Below are 19,326 nucleotides of genomic sequence, written 5' to 3'. Positions count from 1 at the left end.
CATCGTGAAGCGATCACACGTACTACCCTTCACCATACCTTAAAAAAACAGTGCTTGCAATCCTCTGCTTCCATCTCTACTATCGTCTCCGGTCTTCCCCTGTCTTCACTTCTCACAGTGAACCTAGCCCGTGGACAACACGGCAACCTTCCGTTCTCAAAGAAGCCTGCTCGAGTGCTCGAGTAACGCTCACATATCATGAGGGGCCGTGGACAAGGCTGGCTTCATCGCGGTTGAAGAGTGGTAGGGCGGTGGTGGAGCGGTATCTGATAGTGTAGACGCATGCGTTTGCCGAACATGATACGATATGTGAGCTGTGAGACGTGAGGCTTCGTTGCCCTGAGATGCTAGGTTACTAAGGGTTGATTAAAGGCCCGCGCTGAGTAGACGGGCGTATCCTCGTAGTTAAGTTTGATGGTTCCGTTGGGTGGCTAGGAGACGGAAACTGTGAGACTGGAACTGTTGCATAGTCCCGCGCGCGGTCCATGATAATCGTCCATTCGGAGGTCCAAAGACGTCTACGTACTTATTGCACTATTGTGGTATTACGTGGATTCTGAATGATAAACCTTTTGAGTTGGTTCGCGTGCATAGGCCAAGTGCATGTGGCCCTAAGTAAAGTCGGTAGAACGTACCAGAATTCCGCACTCAATTGAACCCAGTAAGCAGAGTAGGCTTCCGTGCGCTTGCTTGATTATAGCTGCTTGTATGGCTCGCGTTGTCTTTGGTCATGCGACGACCCCGGCAAGTCGGCTGTGCGCTTCTGGCATTCACCGGTGGGGCGCTTGCCTGTTGAATCAATAGTTATTTAACACAACCTGCTGTTGACAAGAGTTCTGTAATATTGGAGCAACAAGGATACTAGACATTTATCTTTAAAGTACTGAATATCAAATACATCCTACCCGTACAACTTAGACGATTGTCATAAACATTCGAGATTTCCGTCACGCTCCAGTACAAGCATCTTGGTTCGGGCAAATTATTTAAAGAGGCTTCCCCGCAACAGCTGTCTTATCACAGCTGTCGATTTCGCTTCTCTTGAGCACGGCGCTCTGTACAACCTGCCATACCGGATTGCCAATAATGTACTTCTCCTTTAGCGTATTCGGCATATATGCGCCATGTTCAACGAGACAAAGCGCGACAACTGCCAGCTTCTTCATGCAGCTCGGACTATTCTTCTTTAGCCACGCATCAATTAGTAATCTGTGTAGCGGTGTTTCCCCAGCGCGATCTGCTTGATTCGGATTTGCACCGAATTGGAAGAGCAGCTCTATGATTGCAAGCGCATCTGTTGCGGAGCCAGTAACCGCCAGTCGTACGCAGCGATGCAACGCCGTCAGATTACTGTCCGGTGGCGAGTAAGATACCATTGCGCCGTTGACGATGAGCAGCTTTGCGACGTCGAGGTTGCCGAAGTGGATGGCGATCATGAGTGCGGATTGTCCGTTCCAGCCTTTGAGAGCGTTGACATCAGCGCCGAAGTCAAGACAGAGCCGCGCGATCTCGAGGTGTTTCGGGGTGTCTACCGAAGGTGGCGATATGGCCAGCTTGTAGATCAGATAAGGCCAATGTTGGTTCACGTCTTCTCCATTGGTGAGACGCAGTCTGATCTCGGCTATGTCTTGGTGGTGGATGGCTTCTTCGAGGTTGGCATGGCGGAAGATGGGGTGCGTGCGGACTGCACGACGTCGGAGAGAAGATTCGATCGGGCTAGCTGGATGTCTTATTGTAGCCGTAGCGAGCTCATCATCGGGATTAAGACGGTCTGAACGTAGTAGCTTCTCTTGTTCCTTGGCGGACAATCGACGTACAAGTGTCGGGCGTCGACCCAAACGCGAGTTGTACGTTCGCACTGAGACGGAGCAGTAGATGAAAAATAGTACCACGAACCAGATGGCCCAATGCGACACTCTTGGCAAAACAATGTGTGAATGTTCATCATGCGGTCTAGAATCCGATCCATTTTGCTCAAATCGATGGTACAGCACAGTCCTCCTCTTGTCCAGTATGCCAGCCTTCACATAAGGAGGAGGCGGTAGCTGTACCTTCAGAGCCTTCAGGCATGCTTGGGTTTGTTTTCCAGCAGCCAATTCTTCCCGACACTCCTCAATATAGTCTTTCAAAGCCGTCCATTCTGCTAGCTGCAGCGACTTTTCTGACATCGTTTGTGACGTGAAAGTAGGCGACAACGCGGCTATCGTGAATATCACACTAACAAGTGCAATTGCCCATCCTAGATTGGCCGACGTTTTCTCTGATAGCGAAAGGGATGAGCGAAGGGACTGCCATGATAGGCTCGGTCGTAAAGACGGCTTGGACGAAATGTCAGTACAACCGACTGCCACAGGACTTAGCTGTTCTGAACTGGATATGGGCTGCGTTAACGGTGATTGATTAGAGGCATCAGTCGTGTTCACAGGCACTGTGGTACTCATCGTGATTTGGCCGGAATCTGTCGCAGTAGGAAAGTGAGGGGCATTTCACGGTCTTAGATTTACGAGCTGGGGCCGCGAAGGCAGCAACGCAAGGCATGTCGATCACTTTGAGGCGGGGATCATGTAGAGGGCCACGGTTGATGTCCCGTTGTTGGATGTGTGGCTGAGGGCTTAGCTACGTCATAGTCCTTCGATTCACCGCCAGAGCCGATCAGGATACTAGTACTCTAAAATTCCTCACTGCACTCACTTCCTACACGGTATTACCACTTACTGACACCAGCACGTGGCCAAAAGAGAACCTAGCAGAAGACCTATTTCCTCGCCGCTAGGAGATAAGAGAGAATCCTAGCTGTAACTACGCCGGCACTGTTTTCGTTAAACAGTATATACCGAACTCCCGTGTCTCCCAAATTTTCTCGGTTGCTTAGAATTGACGCTGCCAGATTATTACGCGATTGGAAGAGAGCTACCTACCCTCCTGAAGGCGATGACGGAGAACCGCCGTTGTGAGCGTGTATCATGATTGACAGAAAGTGCGTCGAAAGTCTAAAAGACAGATTTGCGCGACCAGAGGATGAACTCGCTGATCATGGATTGACCTGGGTGTGGAAGATGCCTAGAAAGCCTGGCTAACCTGCTGTGAGGGACGGCATTGCCCACCGGGGTCCTTGAGTTTGGCGGTGCCTCAACGGAAGAGGTTGGGATGCTATCTGTGATGAATTGGGTGCCGATATTGTTGCAACACCGTGACCATTGATACTGGCACAATGACTGAAGATATAACTTGGACTTCCTGGCAGTAGCACCTCTTCCGTGTGATCATCGATGGGACTATATTATATTACAAATCCAGGTGCTTATTGTAGAGTAAGTCACCCTGGGGTATATCATCCTTAGTATTATCAGTAACCTTCATTCTAGCAGCGTCTAGTAGTTCTGCATTTACGGTTGGGAGGCCTCGTCTTATTTGGATTTTCATCCGGGCCAGGATGCGCTTCCAGCCGTCTTCGTCGCCACAAGTGCATTCATACACCACGAAGCCCTATTGTTCCTAAGGATAAATCGGAGATATGCTATAACGTCTTTACGATTCCTTCGCATCATGGTGAGCGAATTATCGGACACTGTAATTGACGCGGTAATTACTAAATGAATTTGAACCAGGCACTTACAAATTGGGATTATTCGATATTGATCTTTCGAGCATTAGAAATAACGACGCCTATCCGCGTGGAGCGAGGACACAGTAAGACTAAAAAAGCGGGCTCCAGTACGCCACAGGAACCTAATATACCCCCCCGTGCTAGCATGCAGCCTGGCGGCGTAGCAAATTTCGCCGTAAGCTGATCGTAAGCAGACAGATCCCGCCACCATAACACTCCGACATTCGCGCAGTGAAGAGAGACATATCGTTTACTTCACCATTCCCGCACCCACAATCATATACGCACACAATATCGAGGCTGCTTGCTTTATTTGCATGCTCACAGATCATCTCTTATATCACCGATCGTAACAGCTGACGCTTCCAACCCCGCACTCGGCCTTGCATCGATATAAAGCCGGTTAGTCCCATCATCACGATAAGACTAGATTCCCAAGTGAAGTCGCAAGATAATGAGACTTCTGTTCCGCTCAGGCCCTGTTACCGCACAAGAATGCCATTGCCGGACGAAGCCCTTAGTATCCAAGGTGGCTGCAACTGCGGCGCCGTTCGTTATCGTATCTCCATCCCATGCGTATCAGATCGACCACTACATCCGATGGCTTCACCGGATCAGCCCGTGCCGTTGCCATTCCTCGTGTTGGACCACTGTAACGACTGTCGGCGCGCGACCGGTTCTCTGTTACCGGCGTGGCTATGCGCGCCTGTAGAAATGGTATCTGTGTCACTTATACAAGCCAGCACAGCAACACTTGGAGGAAATTCAGCTGAAGGGAAGGATCAGCCAGAGGAGCATCGCACTTCTTTCCTGCCAGCATCGGATGTTTTCACCCCCAAGTCGACTTACAAAGGCCATTTCCTAAGGTGGTACGAATCATCACATGAGCGTTGGCGCTGGTTCTGCTCCCGGTGTGGCACAAATCTTGCCTACACAGCCGTGTATCCTGCTGAATTCCCATCCGAATTCCCCAATATGCTAGACATTACATTGGGCTCAGTCGAACGACGCTACCTTGAGACCGAGGCGCTGGTGCCTGAACGCCACTTATGGTGGGACTGCGGCATCAACTGGATACGCGATCTCGCAACCAAAGGCTACGGCGATCTGCCAATTCATCCCAATTATCACATCGCAGAGACAGTGACTTTGGAAAAGGGCACATCCGACGTCTAGGGCATGTTCTCGCTCGGAGGGTCTAGCATGATTACAGCTCTTTGACAAAGTCTTTCGCACACTTTGAGCCTGTAATATCCATACTTTTTAGTCAACAACTGTTCTTACTCGCTATTAAAAAGCACTATACACATATAGAAAGCTTCAGCCGTATTAGGGATATGTTAAAGAACCAACGGAACATAGGTTCATCACAAATTCTCACAGGGGTAGTACATAGGAATGAAGCCATCTCGTGGTTGAGACTCACATCTAGACAGAGACAGACTGCTACATAGATCCAACTTCGAAATCCTCCGTCTGTGAATCTTGCCTATGTGTCCTCATTAATCAACCCCTCCCCATGTATCAAATATTCGCAATCTGGTCATCTTAAAGCACCTCTCTCAAGCATATGCAATGTGGACTGAGACGCACCACACTAAAATCGCATGCGATCCAAGACTACCGCGAGGTCATGCTATCGAAGCTCCGCCATTGTATGTCATTCATCGGTGATTGTCATCACAGTCACGTATCAGCGCTGGGCATGAGCCAGTGGAAAGAACTTTAAATATTAATTGGAGACTAGAGGGCTGCACGCTGCATGGCCTAGGTTCGGAAGATTGGGAAGCACGGTCCTTCGAGCTTTATTAGTCTTCCGGTATGTACAGCTCTTCTTCGGGTAAGGGCCAGTAGCTCCCTTCCTGTTCGTTCGTTTTCGGCGGCCAGTACCCATACGACCTCACTGCCCTACAGCGCTTCTCCCTTTGCGCTCTGTCAGTTTTCGAACATGTGACTTCAGCTTTTCTGTTTTCTATCCAAGGTGGAAAATAGAGGGGACCGTCATACGGTGGTGTCCAGTCACCGAGCCGAAATGTTACATCCTGAAGCTGACATCCGATATTGGCCTCCTCGATGAGCTGGAAAAGATTCTCTGCTTCATTTTCATTGAGCAGGGGCTTTTGAAATTGATCTCCACCGGTGCAGTAGTTCTTGCCGTGCTCCTCTTGGTACTTCCACATGGCATGGTCCTCAGGCTTTCCCCGTCGGCAGTCTGACTGAAGCTCTAAGTAGATCTCCAACGAGCGAAGCTTTGACAGTGAGGCTATGGCTTGGAAAAACTCAAGTGGCCAAGTGCCATTGCGCGGTATGTCAATGGTCAGATGCTCAAGATTTTGTGCCATCTCCTGAATATGGGACATATTGAAGTGATTGCAAAACGAAGGACAGATTTTCTCGTCGCATCTGAATTCTAGTTTTTCTAGTGTGGACCCTTGTCGCTCGAGAACATTGGCAAAATCGCCATGCCTCGATGGTCCAATCCAGGTAAGGTGGGTGAGCGTGTTGTTCGGCAGCGCCTCGATGAAAGACATATCCGTGGACCATAATCTGCGTAGTGAAGTAAGACGGGGCGGTAGTTTCTCGACAATGTCATCCTCATGTCTTTGACGCTTTATAGCGAGCTCTTCGATCCCAGACCAGTCCATCGCATCCAACCACAGGTCCAAATTGGTCCTTGGCTGTTCTGATGGCGGCAGGCCATAGAGTTGGACCTGAAGCCATGGCTTCCAATGCCCCTTTTTTAACCAGTCGAGTAAGCGAAGAGTCCATAACATAAGTTCACTTTTGCTTCCAAGTGACATTTGCCATGGTGCTCTTTCGAGACTACTGAAGTTATATCCATCGAGCCTCAGCTTCTTCAGCCTTGGATAAGTGTCTCCACCGTTGTAATTGAAAGGGAAGTTCCAGCGGTCAGGGGAAATGGTGCAACCAAGTAGCGCGACTCTCACGTCAAGCGACGTGATGTTGGGACAGTGTATTAGCGCATCATGTACTGCGACCATAGTGCCAAACTCGGACCCGTGGTTCGGTATCGTGACTTTGATCTCAGCCGGACATGCGCCCTTGGTCCATGTGCGGGCCTTGGCTGAGATTGAATTAACAGCAATCAGAACCGAAATGACGTGAAAAGTGCGCATGACTAAACACAAGGTGCGAAGATTATGCAAAGATTGAAGCATGAAATAGATAATGTGTGTTTGTAATTCTGTGGGGTCGAGGCAAGGAAGTTGAGGCGCCTTGTCCGTCCTCCTGGCGTGACAGAGCAAGCCAAGCAGGATATAAATAGATGTCAGATTGCCTGATCAAGATTTGCGTGAATTTTTATTTGTTGGCCATCTATTGGTGCTGGAAAGTTGAGGACAGGTAAGCCTCGGCTGGGCTACCCCACACGACCTGTACCTGTGGTAGTAATTACTTTGACGTATGTCCTTCGTCTTCATTCCAATGTTCTGTTATCTGCGAAAACAAAAAAGATCTTAGAGACAATACAATACAGAGCGCACAGACGAAATCCTTATCACCTTCTCCTCTGCATAGAGCCAAATACCGTAGGCTGGAAAGATGGGTCAACTAAGATAGCTCCTTAGAGTTCAGAGGAGGTATAGTTTCACGAGCAGAACCTAGCCATACCCGAACCATGCAATCTCCGAGCCTGGGCTGACTTTATGTTATGGGCTAAACAGATGCGGCTCAAAGATAGTGTGCGGAGATAGAGTGCGGGACTCGTCTGCGAACAGTCAGCATTTGAATAGAGACAAAAGGAAGGGCAACCCACCTTGCAACCGTCGTGGTCCGTCCACATGCTACCGTCATCAAACGAGCATCTGGGTCGCCTGGTTAACCCTACATCCATTTTCGTAAAGGGCATTTCCGTACCGTTCCCATCCCACGTCAGGGTTATAGTTGTCTTCTCATTTGGTGTCCCCATTGGGCTCTGATTCATCGCGAGCCTCGTATCCCCTAGTAATGTTTCCCTTCGTGGCAGTGTGGGAAAGGAACACGTGTTGAGAAAGTCTGGAATAGATGTTGGAATACTTGTATGACGACCGCCAGGGCCAGAGTCATGTAACAACCTGGGTATGCTGCCTGAGATGTTGACGAGCTGTAGGTGGAATTACACGAATGACCGGTGAATCCTACCTAATTCTGTTCGATATGCGAATGGTGCGTTCAACAAGGTGGTCCGAAGATGTCTTTGTTCCGTGTCCTACTTTAGTCTCATTCGAGTAGATTGGGTACACATCAAAGATGGAGCTGCGAGAGGACCACTTTAGAGATGATCCTGTGAACGCAAGAGCCGATTTTCATGGCAGATCGGGCCAGGCCACACCAAAGGTGGCAAATAGAAAGCCGAGAAGAAATTGTGCGACAAAAATCAATATTGTTTTATTGAAGGTTGAAAAGAGAGCATAATGTACACTTCCCAGCAGTTGTCTGATAGGGCGTGTGAGGCACATAGTTGAGAAGGAAGTATACATTTTGCGTGGCCTTTCCCATTGCGTTTCGTGTTAAGATCAACAATGCATCGCGTTGTATGAATCACAATGATGTAGTTCGCATGATCTCTTAGTTTATAGCAAGCTTGTTGGCCACATACGTTGTGAGTTGATCCACTGTCTGAGGCAATTTCAACCGTCGATCTTACGGCACAGCTAACAGATAATGGGTCAAGTCCATCAGAAAATACCCAGTGCTAATCGTATACAAGGAGACTGTTCATGAAGCGATTGTTCTGGTGGTGCTCATAAGCTGAGGTTTGCTTATCGGTTAGATCTTTTCCTCGAAGATCAGGGTAGACAACGTGAACCTATGGCCACTCAGAGCAGTTGTTACATACGTCAGAGGCGACGAAGTCTCGATACGCCGTATACTGGGGCACAGTGTTACGATTCTTGATACCGGACTTTTGCTGACGTTGACGCCGCCCTCACCTACACAACTCAGTACACATGCAACCAAACACCTATAAACCATCATACACCCTTTCTACATGATACGCAACAGCAGAACTAGACCGAACCAATTCATTGCTTACAGTTGCTGTCACCCACACCGACATTCCCGCGATGTGCGACATGGGCCTCCCCGGCTGAGCAGATGACCCTTTCTAGCAACTCTTGATGCGAAATGTCCCCTACTCAGTTTCTTTCAACCTCTTCGTTACCATCCACACAAGCTGCGTCGGCAACTGTGGAACAAAATATCAAGGTCGTAGAGAAAATAATAGGGCGACGCCCCTTGCTCCCCTTCTCACAATATCATTGCTTATGATGGACGTAGTATGAAAACGGTCCCATGGACCGGCCTCCTCTGTCCGCAGCCGGACGAGGAGCTATTGGGGAAGACAAGGGCTTATATGAGGCATATCAAGAAGCCCGAGCTTCCCGGCATGGATGAACGTTTGGTTACTAATTTTGCGAGCAGCTATCTAAGTCGACCATGGAATTTGGACATATCTTACAAGACATTTTTTATCTTTACGGACTGTGTGAGCGGTGAAGAGTGAGCGGATAAAACTCAGACGGAAGAGGGACTTTTAAAGACGTCATATGCTAAGGACGTGGGTTAGGCGTGTGGCTCACGGAACATTACAGTCTCGTAGCTGGCGATCGTGCGTGGTTGCGCGCTCGCCATCTAAGAGATAATCTGAGAAGTGTGGATCTGAGGTGTTCAAGGAAATTGAGATCGATTTCAAGGCGATGGGAAGGATATAGATGCGATTTTTGTGATGCTTGAGCCAATCCACAAACTGATCGACGCTCTCATGATGGAGATTGAATGACTCTGGAGCCAGAGAAAAGAAGGAAGGTGACCTATTTCTTCCCACCGCCAGCTTTCCACGCCTTGCTCCTTGATTTGCGCCCATTTGGTCCTTTCTTCGTCTTCCCACCTAGCTTCAACACGCTAGTACCTTGCTGACTACTCGCCCTATGGCCCTCAAACACGAATGACTCTGCAGTCTTAAATTTCGCAGCCTTGCTCAGCATTGCGCCAGCTCGTCCACGCTGTGACTTCTCCTCTGCGGAAATCTTGACGTTATACGCACCCTTCGGTTTTGCCTCGTCGGCTTTTGAGGGCCCAGGACCCGCAGGCTTCCTCTCTTTCTTCTTCTTCTCCGCCCTTGCCCTCGAGACACGTAACTTTCGGGGCAATAGGGGAGGGTACTTTTGGTCATTAAATTGCAGCGCTGCCTCCACCGCGTTTTCATCCTCAAATTGCACGTAAGCGAAGCCCTTGCTGACGCGGGTTTTGGCGTCGCGGGGTACGCGCACGCTCTCCACTTTGCCAGCTTTCGAGAATTGTGTCCAGAGGCCTTCTTCGACATCACCCGGGGGCTTGTTTTTTCTCTTCTTCTCTGTATCGCCTTCGGTAGGCAGTTTGCTCTCATCGTCGACGAAGCCTAAATTGCCTACAAAGACGCAGCGGCGGTGGTCGACCTTGGCGGGATGTGCGATGGAGTCTACGCGCAGATGTCGACCGAGTATGACAGTGCCATTGAGGCGTTTTGCGGCTTCTCGTGCGGCGGTTTTGGTCGTATACACAACGTATGCATTTGTGGACTTGGTGGTAGAATCCATGATTTCCTTCTTCGCGAACGCAGCTCGCTTCGGCAACGCGCCAACAAATGCGGTGGATCGAAAGCGGATGGATTCCACCTTGTGAGGCGGCTTATTGTCCGCTAGGTCTGCTATGAACGACGAGAGATGCTGCTTCAGTTGCTTCTCTGCTGATTTCGAAGTAATGGCCTCGCTGGAGACGTTCCCAAGGAAGACAGTACGAGCAGCCTTCTCAACCTCGTCGCTGTTGCCGTCCGCTCCGGCCAATGTCTCGTGCTTGGGTATCGTGAGCGGCTCTTCGTCGGACTCTGCCGCTACACCGCCCTCTTCATCTTCAACGTCTGCAGTCTTGGTTTTGCGCTTCTTCTTGCGCTCCTCTTCTTCCTTAGCCTCCTCTCGCGCGATTTTCTGCATGTATACATCCTCCACATCCTCGTCTTTGGCGCCCCGCTTTCGTTTCTTGTTCGACCGCTCTTGCGCGCCATTCACGGCCGATTCCTGTATTTGAGATAGCACAGCCTCGTTCTCAGAGTCATTCTCTCCCTCATCTGAAGATGCGTTAGCTGCCTCATCGGAGTCGTTCGAGGCTGCGTCCGCATCATCATCAGCATCGTCGATGTCTTCGCTGATGGAAGATAAAGTAGCGTCGTTATCGTCTTCCTCTTCGCTATGCTCCTCGGCCGTGTGCTGTTTGACGAGCTCCTGGTATCGCGACTTTGGTGGGAGTTTGACTGGTCCCAACTACGCAATATGTTAGTATGCCTCGACAGTGTAGGTAAGCCCTGCGGAACTTGCCGCGGGCGCGAAGACGCACACTGCTTGCGAATAGCGATGTAAGGCTTGGGTCAAACGACTTTTGGTCGGCGGCAGCAAGCGCGCCGCTGCTCTTCTTCGGTCCGCCCATGTTTCCTGAGTTGTGCTGGCAAATGGCGGTTTGTTTGCTGGCCAAAGAGCAAGCACAGCAAAAGTTTCGGTTAGCGCACGGTGCCATCCCATCCCCGCTAGTGCACTGGCACGTGATCAAGTACCGCCCGGGCGCGTGAATGGCCTGTGACTTGAGTGAGCGAGCGACAGGCCCGTTTCCACCGTTGCTCCGCCAGCTCGCAGTTGTTTCTTTCCCACGCCCTCTGACGCTGCAAAGCGATCGCCGCTTGCGCCAGCACTGGCCCACGTCTCTGAGAGCCCTACGGAGGCTGCTTTGCCCTGAATTGTCCCTGCCCGCACCTCGGCACCCGCGTCATTCCCAGCTGCAGAAGCCTTTTCGCTCGCCCACTGCGACCACCGCTATCCGCTCTCTCCAGCGAGCTTCTTGCGTCTGCGAATTCTTGTATCCGCTTCAGAACACATACACCATATTGGAGCAGAGGTAACGCAGCTTCCCGCTGGGCGCACCATGAGCGCGCACCAGCGAGCGAGGAGCAGCGCTTCCAAAACGGCTCCGGAACCCAGCACTGACGTCGCTGAAGCACAAGGTATGTCCCCCAGTCCTTAGCGGCAGGCTACATGCTGTTATCTGTCGGTCGGCTTGAGGCCTCGTCGAGCTCCCTGGCTGTTGTGCGAGCTATGGCGAAGCCGAATGCACTGCGCGAGAGCGCCTAAAAGCAGAACATGTCATGCCCGCTATATTCTCCTTAATACACTTCACCAGGATGTACAGCTGACCGAATCGTGTTACCTCGCGCAGAAACGATTCCTACCTCCAACAGCAGTCTTCGCGACCCCTCCAGTAAATCTCCCTCTCATCTCCCCGCGCAACCGCAACCCGCGCTGGACACAACTGAACGCGAGATCGATGCTGCAGCGATGCTGTCCACACTAGCCGCACCGGGGTTTGGGTCTTCGGAGCCTCAAGCGGCAGACTCGAGCAACGTCCCGTATGACAACCACGGCGATGATCGGTCTAGCAGCTTGAGCGAGCTTGGGGACGCTTCTGACGACCAGGATGAGCCTTCGCCGCGACCGGCTGCAGCTTTGGACATTGGAGAGAATGACTCGGAAGCAGAAACGGAGCGCTTGGACAACACGCCCCAGAAGACAACGCGCACAGCCGCGGATTCCGATTTCACGTACCAAAAATCACCGAGTAAGCTCGTGCATTCGAAAACGATCGATCAAAACGAAAACGCACCCTTTGACGAGACCGGTGATACGAGGCTTGGCAAACCAATCGACGGCAATGCCGCTCTCCATGCACTGTCTCTCGCAGCTTCATCGGAAGCAGCCAGCTTCACAGATGGTATGGGGAAGAAAAGAAAACGTTCGAGCGAAGAGGCCAGCACCCCAGAGGAGCAGGTCGACGAGCCTGCTAGAAAGCGAAGCGGAACTGCCAAAGACTCCGTTCAGCATGAGAGCCAAAGTGACGTAGTCGACAGCTCGGAGCAAGTAGATGCGGAGGAAGAGTTGGAAACTGCCGAAGAGCGCATCTCGCAACTGGCGCAAGAAGAAATCGAGCTTGAAGAACGCCAAGCCGATATTGCAGCGGAGGCCGTCACAGAACTAGCCACAGTCGCGAAACACACAAAACCACGGAAAGGAGGCAGGAGAGGAAAGCGAAAGCCAGAGGACATATCGCATACTCAAGACGCTTTAGCGAGCATCGAGGGTCCAGAAGGCGAAGGAGATGGTGACGACGAGGAAGACGACAGTGGAGTCGTGGATGAAGAGGGTAGATGGCTCCACCGCACCAGTTTAAAACACCGACTAACGTACGTCCAGTCGCCAAGAAGAAGCATGCGATCGAAGAGCTCGGCAGAATCCAGAAAAAATTCAAGATATTCCGCGAAAAGTGAGCGTCCTTGTACACTGATCAGCAATAATTTGCTCACTGCGACCAGGTTATGCGATGAACAAATAGCCCAATGCGAACTGGAGCTGGAGATGCTAAAGCAGCCTAATTGCGAGCACCCTGAATACATATCTATGATAAAGGCTGTTGACGACCGGCGAGCTGATAAGATCGCATACGAAAGACAACTGTTGCAATATAAGCAGAAGAACCTCGAGATCATAACGACGGCAGAACGACATCAACTGCATAGTCAATACTTCCAAACTGTCCGAGACAAGCGCGAGGACATACTTTCTCTATGCAACCAGAAAATTTACGAGCTGCAGCGAGGACGTCGACAGCTGGGAGTCGATGAAGTCGAATACACGATGAAGTTGCCCGAGAAGCGATCGGATCAAATCCGACATCAGACTGCTTACAACTTGGAAGTTTCTATCCTCTCTGGCATTGCCAAGTATGTCGGTTTCCCCGCCGCACCAGAGATCAGACCCGCACGAGCATCTGAGATTGAAGATGATTTGCGAGCCATGAAGGTAAGTCAATCAGTCGGTTACCACATACTCGTTAGCTGACAATCTCTCAGATAGTTACTCGCCCCACGGCAGTACCTGCAGTGGCCTCAGCTCCCGCATATGTGCGCCCAAGTTACGGGAGAACTTCGACCGCTGATGAGGCAGCCGCGGAAGAACAATTCATCGAACGGACGCCATGGGCGAACCCACAGCATCCAGCACATCAACAGTCGCATCAACAATCACACTACGGAGTTGCTTCTGGTGCACCAAGAATGTCCAGCTATCACACCCCTGTAGGCCAAAGACGGACGGAAGCACCAAATGGGTCAGCCTCCACGATCGAAGCACACTCAAACCCGCCCTCAAGCGGCCTCCAGAACAACCATGGCCGCATCGGACAGTCAGAGTCCCCTGTATTACAAATGAAACGACATCCCGGAGAGCATCAAATGTACGCAGAAACACCAGGATCGATACCTCGTAACATAGTCGGCTTGGGACGGGAACCTTACGGCATGTCAAGTCCTGCTGGACCGCACATGGACGCGCCGCCAGACGATCAACTATCGCGGTGGGGTGGCATGCGCCCCGGAGCATCAATACCAGGGCGGCCAGATTCAGCGAGAGTCCCGCTGACCCAGAGAAGTGCTCTTGGAGCAGTCAGCGTAGGAAGCGGAAACGGGCTCTTTGGTCGTTGACCCAGAATATTTTTAATGTGTGTTGTACGACTGGCGTTGATTTCATCGGCTTGAGCTTTGGGCCAGCAGTATCCTCATCCTCATACTATCTCTTTCTGGCGTTCTCGCAGGCGGCAAATCACCCACTACTGCATATACCCTGGCGGGATCGGGTGTCGGCTTTTTCTTTGTTCACTGGTATGTACGACAGGTTTCGGTTTCGGGTTAGCGCTGCAGCTTGCACAGGTGAAGTGACACCTCTGAGCAACTATTGTTCAGCAATGATGTTGTACAAATGCAATACTGATACGAAGACATGGATGTGATCTAACACGAGTGGAAAGTCATGTGTACTGGCTTCGGTGCGTTGGATGAATTGAAGAAAGTGCTGTTTACACGTTCTTACTTGAAACGGTCAGCATGACCTGGAGCGCGCTAGTGCACGTGATCTTGGGGAATCCCGGGGAAACGCTACGATGTCCTTTGGTATCTGCATCTATCGTACATTGTTCCTATACATAATATTTTTTCTTGGTTTCACGGAGTCCCCTCCGCGACCCACGTCGGCTGAAATGCTCAACGAACCATGTAAACAAGGGATGTCACGAAGCGAGCACGCCTCGTGTTGCTGTTCCCTTCTCCGCCTGTTACAGCCATGTTCGCATTTCCACTGCGATTACAAAGCCGACGAGTACGCCCCTACAAATTTCTGTTCTTGGCTGTATGATTAATGCTCGCAGCAAAAGCAGCTAGACGTTGGAAACCCTCGATTCCGAAGCGAGGCTTGGCATGAGAGGCCAGCAGATTCTCTTCATGTTCGCACTGGTAACTGAAGCGCTTGCAGTTGCATAGGTCGGTTGGCTCATCTAGATACCGTATCGTCTTAAGTGTTGTGCTTTATTTGCTATTAGAACCTTGTCTGACCGATTGTGCGCCGACTAGCTTGTAGCTCACCTCGTTCTTGTGGTATATCGGTGCTTTTCAAAATAATCCACCTGCTATGGCGCTAGAATTAGAGGCTCAACTAATAGTAACTATGAGGAGTAAAGTACTGGCTTATCTACTATAGTACGCTTATTTTAATAGTTTAACACCCTATTCTAGCCTCTACCAGGCCTAAAATTCTAAATTTAACAAGATCTGGCTAATACTTTACTCCTTATAGTTACTGTTAGTTGAACCTCTAATTCCAGCGCCGTGGTAGGTGGCATATTTTTTTTGGAAAATGATAATATGCCCATTACATCTAAGCCACTTTATGCCCTGCAACGTTTCGACCTCGTCTAATCGAGGATGCTGTGGACTGCCGAACAATACAATATTTCAAGACAATGACTCAGCGCTACGATCGATATAAAGTTGATTTACGGTAAATTCCTCCAGCTTTGGAGCGTTGCATCCGAGAACTGTCCTGAGGCAATCATCCTCATTTACCTCGTTCTGTGATCCGCAGTCGCAGGACGATAAATGCAGGAGACTTCTTCTGGGGAGACTTTTTCCGAGCTGTCGTTTGGAACTGGGGGTATACTTACGCTGCTCTTCGTCCTTCAGCATCGCCTAAGTTCGGATTGGCCATCCCTTGAAATAATCCTGCAACCAGAGAACGTAAATGTGGACGTCATACGTATCTCTTGGGCTAGCATTTGGTAACGGTACTGCCGAAATAGCCATGCAGGCATTAGCTGCATTCTCACTTTGCGGGAACCTGATGATCATTATGACTTTGGGTCAATATTGCTAAGGGAGATATAATCCGACGAGCCTTTAGCTAACCACCTCAAAAACCACGCCAACTGCAAACTTCCTCGCTAGAGTTACCGAGAAGAACGCAGAATAGAACCTATTGATGGTGAAGAGAATTTGAATAGTCACCAATAGCTGCCCCCAATATGCATTGGGTCTCTTCCGTCTTCCTGATCGCGGCAGCATCATGGTCGAAGACGAACTCGCACAAATTCGTGGTCTCGTTGTGCGCCTACACCCCGAGCTCTACGACAGGCTTCAATACACCAAGAACAGACTTCTTGTCGCGGAAATCTCCACTGTGTGGTCCGACAGCGCTACAGCGTCCCGGTAAATTATCCTCTTCTAGTCTTTCCCGATCCTTTGTAATGCTAACGAAGTACAAGTTTGTGCAATGATTTTTTCTCTGGTGACGGCCTTCCTGACTCCGCCCTATTATCGGGCGCGAGCGACCTCTGTTATGCTAGTCGGTCTAGTGACCACCATCGCTCTCTTTCATGTTTAATGGAGGATCTTTTGATGACGGGAACTCCGATTTGTAACGAGACAGCGTTGTCAGTAGTAACACGGACACCATATTGCGAGAAGGGCGAGGAGGTAGTGGGGGTAGGGATGAAGTACGAGATTATCGAACATGTTTGGAGTGCCAACAACGAGACCGGGAGTATCAGGATGGTGCAAAGGCGTGACGATGAGGCCACATATTGATGGTAAGGTAAAGTGGCTTTTCTCTATTTATGATCACTCAAGCTGTCAAACTAGACTACAAGTCATTGCATCGAAGATTTTAGTCTCGAAAAGAACTCAAGAGGATATACACCAACTTGGAGGCCGACTATAATTGACTACAGTGCTGGTAACATCAAATCACTCAAAAGTTCGAAAATCAGGCGAAGGTTTGTACCCAGTCCGTCCACCTGCCAAGCTGCCGCGAATTATGTGCAGACCTCGTACACAGGATCACACGGCCACTTTTGGCCTACCTCTGGCAATGTTTGTGCACTAGGCGCCGTACCGTGCTCTCTTAACTCCCAGATCCAGCGTCTCCCTTCAATCTCCTTGACCACAAAGTATCCAGCATTTGGATAGTTATTTGCCACCGTCTGGTTTCTGAGCACGCCGCCGTGGAAACCCTGGGTAGTCACCACTCCACCCCTACCCTGAGGGTCCCAGGTGTCCGGCGACGCAACGTAGTAATCACGCCATTGTTGCCACCCTGTTCCGTAGCTCTTGCCGATGGCACTACTAAAGCCTTTGTAGGTTTGCAAGAAGCCGTCGTAATTGTATCTGGTGTTGTTGAAGCCGAATCGTCCGTCGGGGTGGAATGCATTGGTGTAACCTGCTACCCAGTCTGTGTCGTCGGCGGTTTCTGTTCGGGGATAAGGATAGAATGCTATGGAGCACTATTAGCTACTGAGAGCGGAGCAATTCAACAAAGTCTGTGACAATTACCTAGTACCTGACATTCGATCCAGGCCGCAAGCTGCACCTGGCGTGACTCCGTCGCATTATCGGCTTGCTCACAAGCTGTGTCGGGATTGATGTGGAGGCGAGCAGCTGCAGCATTTTCTGGAAACGGTGAAGGGGCAACACCAGGCCGGTATGGAGTATCGGCGGATACAACCGCAAGGCCACTGGCGGCGACTAAGCAATCTATTAGCATGTCCACCTCGCGTCGTACTTCTTGACTGCTTGGCTCCTTACTGAGAGTGATGAACCAAAGCATCGTAGTGAAGGAAATTTGTAACGGATCGGCCGATGAATAGCACTGCGCGAGAAGTCGAAGATTTCACCTGCTATCAATTTATACAATCCAACGGCTGCCATACCGTGCGAGAGCACAATAGTCGGAAATTAGTCTCGTTGGTTCGATTAGTCTAGTTGTTTCGCATACTCTGTTTATACTAGCGCCCTTATACTAGCAAGGTATTCTCGTTAGCACGTGGTACTACATTGGGTAATTAGCATGGCATATACCCAAAGCAGCCGAAAGGATATGCAATAGTCGGAGTGTCCGACAAGAACTTTCAATGTTAATGGATCAAATCGAGTCAGGGCACCAGACAAATTCGCGATGACGTATGAGCTGAGGTCGTGTCTGCCTTTCGGCTAATCCAAGGTTGGTATAAATCGACGGTACAGTTCCGAGGGATACTAGAGTAGCTTTAAAAAGGTGTAAACGAACAAAATCTGAGCTAGTAGTAACTGAGTTACTCCAGAACCACTTCTCGCCTTAAGCGGTATTGCTCCACGCATCCCCTTACCGACATGTTCCCAAGCTGAACTGATCCAGTATGCAATGTGACCGTGCCGAACCGCCGACCCATCAGAGCCCGGCAAGCTCGTCCCGCCGACAGGCTCCCATGTGAAGAATGCTATGTGCAGGCGGAATGTTATCCTTCATCCGTATCTGCAACGCAGTAGTCGTGCTGCTGCTTGGGTACCGCGTGATATGGCCTTTCGTGCTCACCGAAACAATGTCGGCCGCAATGATCAAGCCATACTTCCCACCGTGAATCACAGCCTGATCATCAGAATCCGGTAGCGTGACGACAGCAAGGCCGGAAGTAAACGCGACATATCTAGTAGTACGTCAGCGGCTGGCGGGATACCATAGGTAAGTTCGAGCTGGGTGTCCATCACGTGACGTACTGAACGGCCGGAGCATTGTGTAGACCGCCGTCAAATTTTGGGGGCAGGATGGTGAAAGTGAGGTTGGTTGTGTCGCCTAGCTGCTGCGCCTTGGTCCCTGCAGTTCCGGGGTCCGCAGATATATCGAATGGCCGGGTGATCTGCCAGCATTCGATTGTCGATCTTCCGTCAGCTGCACCAATTGCCGTGATGTTCAGGTGTGTCGTGTTTTGGGCCACCGTAGTCAAGAACAAGAACTGAAAGAGGAAGACGACCACATAACAGAAGGGAGTTCGCGTCGTGCGAGCGAGGGCGACCATGTTGTCTTTGGATGCAATGTACGACAAGATCCGGGTGAGTGGTTGGTGACCAGGCTGAAGATGAATGGCACTTGGGGTCGATTTAAGGTACAAAGCTATCATTGGCGAAAGGGAAGGCCCGCTGGCAGTTGCTTGGGTGGCGCTTGCCGGGACGCTTACCCCGCACGCACACGGGCGAGCACGAGGAATGCGTTCGCTGTCCTTCACCATCGTTCGTATTGACCTCAGCTGCCAGCGAAGCTTCTCCCAAATATAGCACCATTGCTGGGGAGCGTGCAAACGAACCACTCGTGTCGTCCCGCGTTCTGCTGAACACGATATCGCAATGCCCTGGACAGCCCTTGGTGCCCCCTGTAGCACATGCCTATCGTATGGCTCTCTCTCCATGGTGCGTATGCCATGTGTGTCCGACCGTGGCTCTCCAGCTGTCAGCCCAATCTAGCCCAATTCGTTTTGTGAGGCACTAGGCAATCGAGTTACACCACAGC

General features: G+C 50.6%; 5 protein-coding genes across 5 annotated transcripts; 1 reads left to right on the top strand and 4 right to left on the bottom strand.

Moving 5' to 3' along the window:
• Window positions 1–986: 986 nt before the first annotated feature.
• On the bottom strand, window positions 987–2,168 carry N0V89_011492 (uncharacterized protein; the record flags this gene model as incomplete). Its single annotated transcript, XM_056220223.1, has 1 exon — window positions 987–2,168. One exon carries the CDS (start codon window positions 2,166–2,168, stop codon window positions 987–989), a length of 1,182 nt encoding a protein of 393 aa, XP_056065526.1.
• Window positions 2,169–5,415: 3,247 nt separating this feature from the next.
• N0V89_011491 (uncharacterized protein) lies at window positions 5,416–6,408 on the bottom strand (the record flags this gene model as incomplete). Its single annotated transcript, XM_056220222.1, has 1 exon — window positions 5,416–6,408. One exon carries the CDS (start codon window positions 6,406–6,408, stop codon window positions 5,416–5,418), a length of 993 nt encoding a protein of 330 aa, XP_056065525.1.
• Window positions 6,409–9,420: 3,012 nt separating this feature from the next.
• On the bottom strand, window positions 9,421–11,068 carry NOP12 (Nucleolar protein 12; the record flags this gene model as incomplete). Its single annotated transcript, XM_056220221.1, has 2 exons — window positions 9,421–10,905; window positions 10,979–11,068. The coding sequence occupies 2 exons, from the start codon at window positions 11,066–11,068 to the stop codon at window positions 9,421–9,423; spliced, it is 1,575 nt and encodes a 524-aa protein (XP_056065524.1).
• An 899-nt stretch (window positions 11,069–11,967) lies between these two features.
• On the top strand, window positions 11,968–13,893 carry N0V89_011489 (uncharacterized protein; the record flags this gene model as incomplete). The annotated part of the gene is made up of 4 exons (XM_056220220.1): window positions 11,968–12,829; window positions 12,880–12,949; window positions 12,999–13,485; window positions 13,765–13,893. The coding sequence occupies 4 exons, from the start codon at window positions 11,968–11,970 to the stop codon at window positions 13,891–13,893; spliced, it is 1,548 nt and encodes a 515-aa protein (XP_056065523.1).
• A 2,929-nt stretch (window positions 13,894–16,822) lies between these two features.
• On the bottom strand, window positions 16,823–17,613 carry N0V89_011488 (uncharacterized protein; the record flags this gene model as incomplete). Its single annotated transcript, XM_056220219.1, has 2 exons — window positions 16,823–17,256; window positions 17,340–17,613. The coding sequence occupies 2 exons, from the start codon at window positions 17,611–17,613 to the stop codon at window positions 16,823–16,825; spliced, it is 708 nt and encodes a 235-aa protein (XP_056065522.1).
• Between the last annotated feature and the right edge of the window lie 1,713 nt (window positions 17,614–19,326).

This window comes from Didymosphaeria variabile, assembly GCF_027946475.1.
Source record: "Didymosphaeria variabile strain IMI 356815 chromosome Unknown scaffold_9, whole genome shotgun sequence".
NCBI classification, from domain to species: Eukaryota; Fungi; Ascomycota; class Dothideomycetes; order Pleosporales; family Didymosphaeriaceae; genus Didymosphaeria; species Didymosphaeria variabile.
Note: the sequence above shows the minus strand (reverse complement) of the source record. Positions and strands in the feature narration are given on the sequence as shown.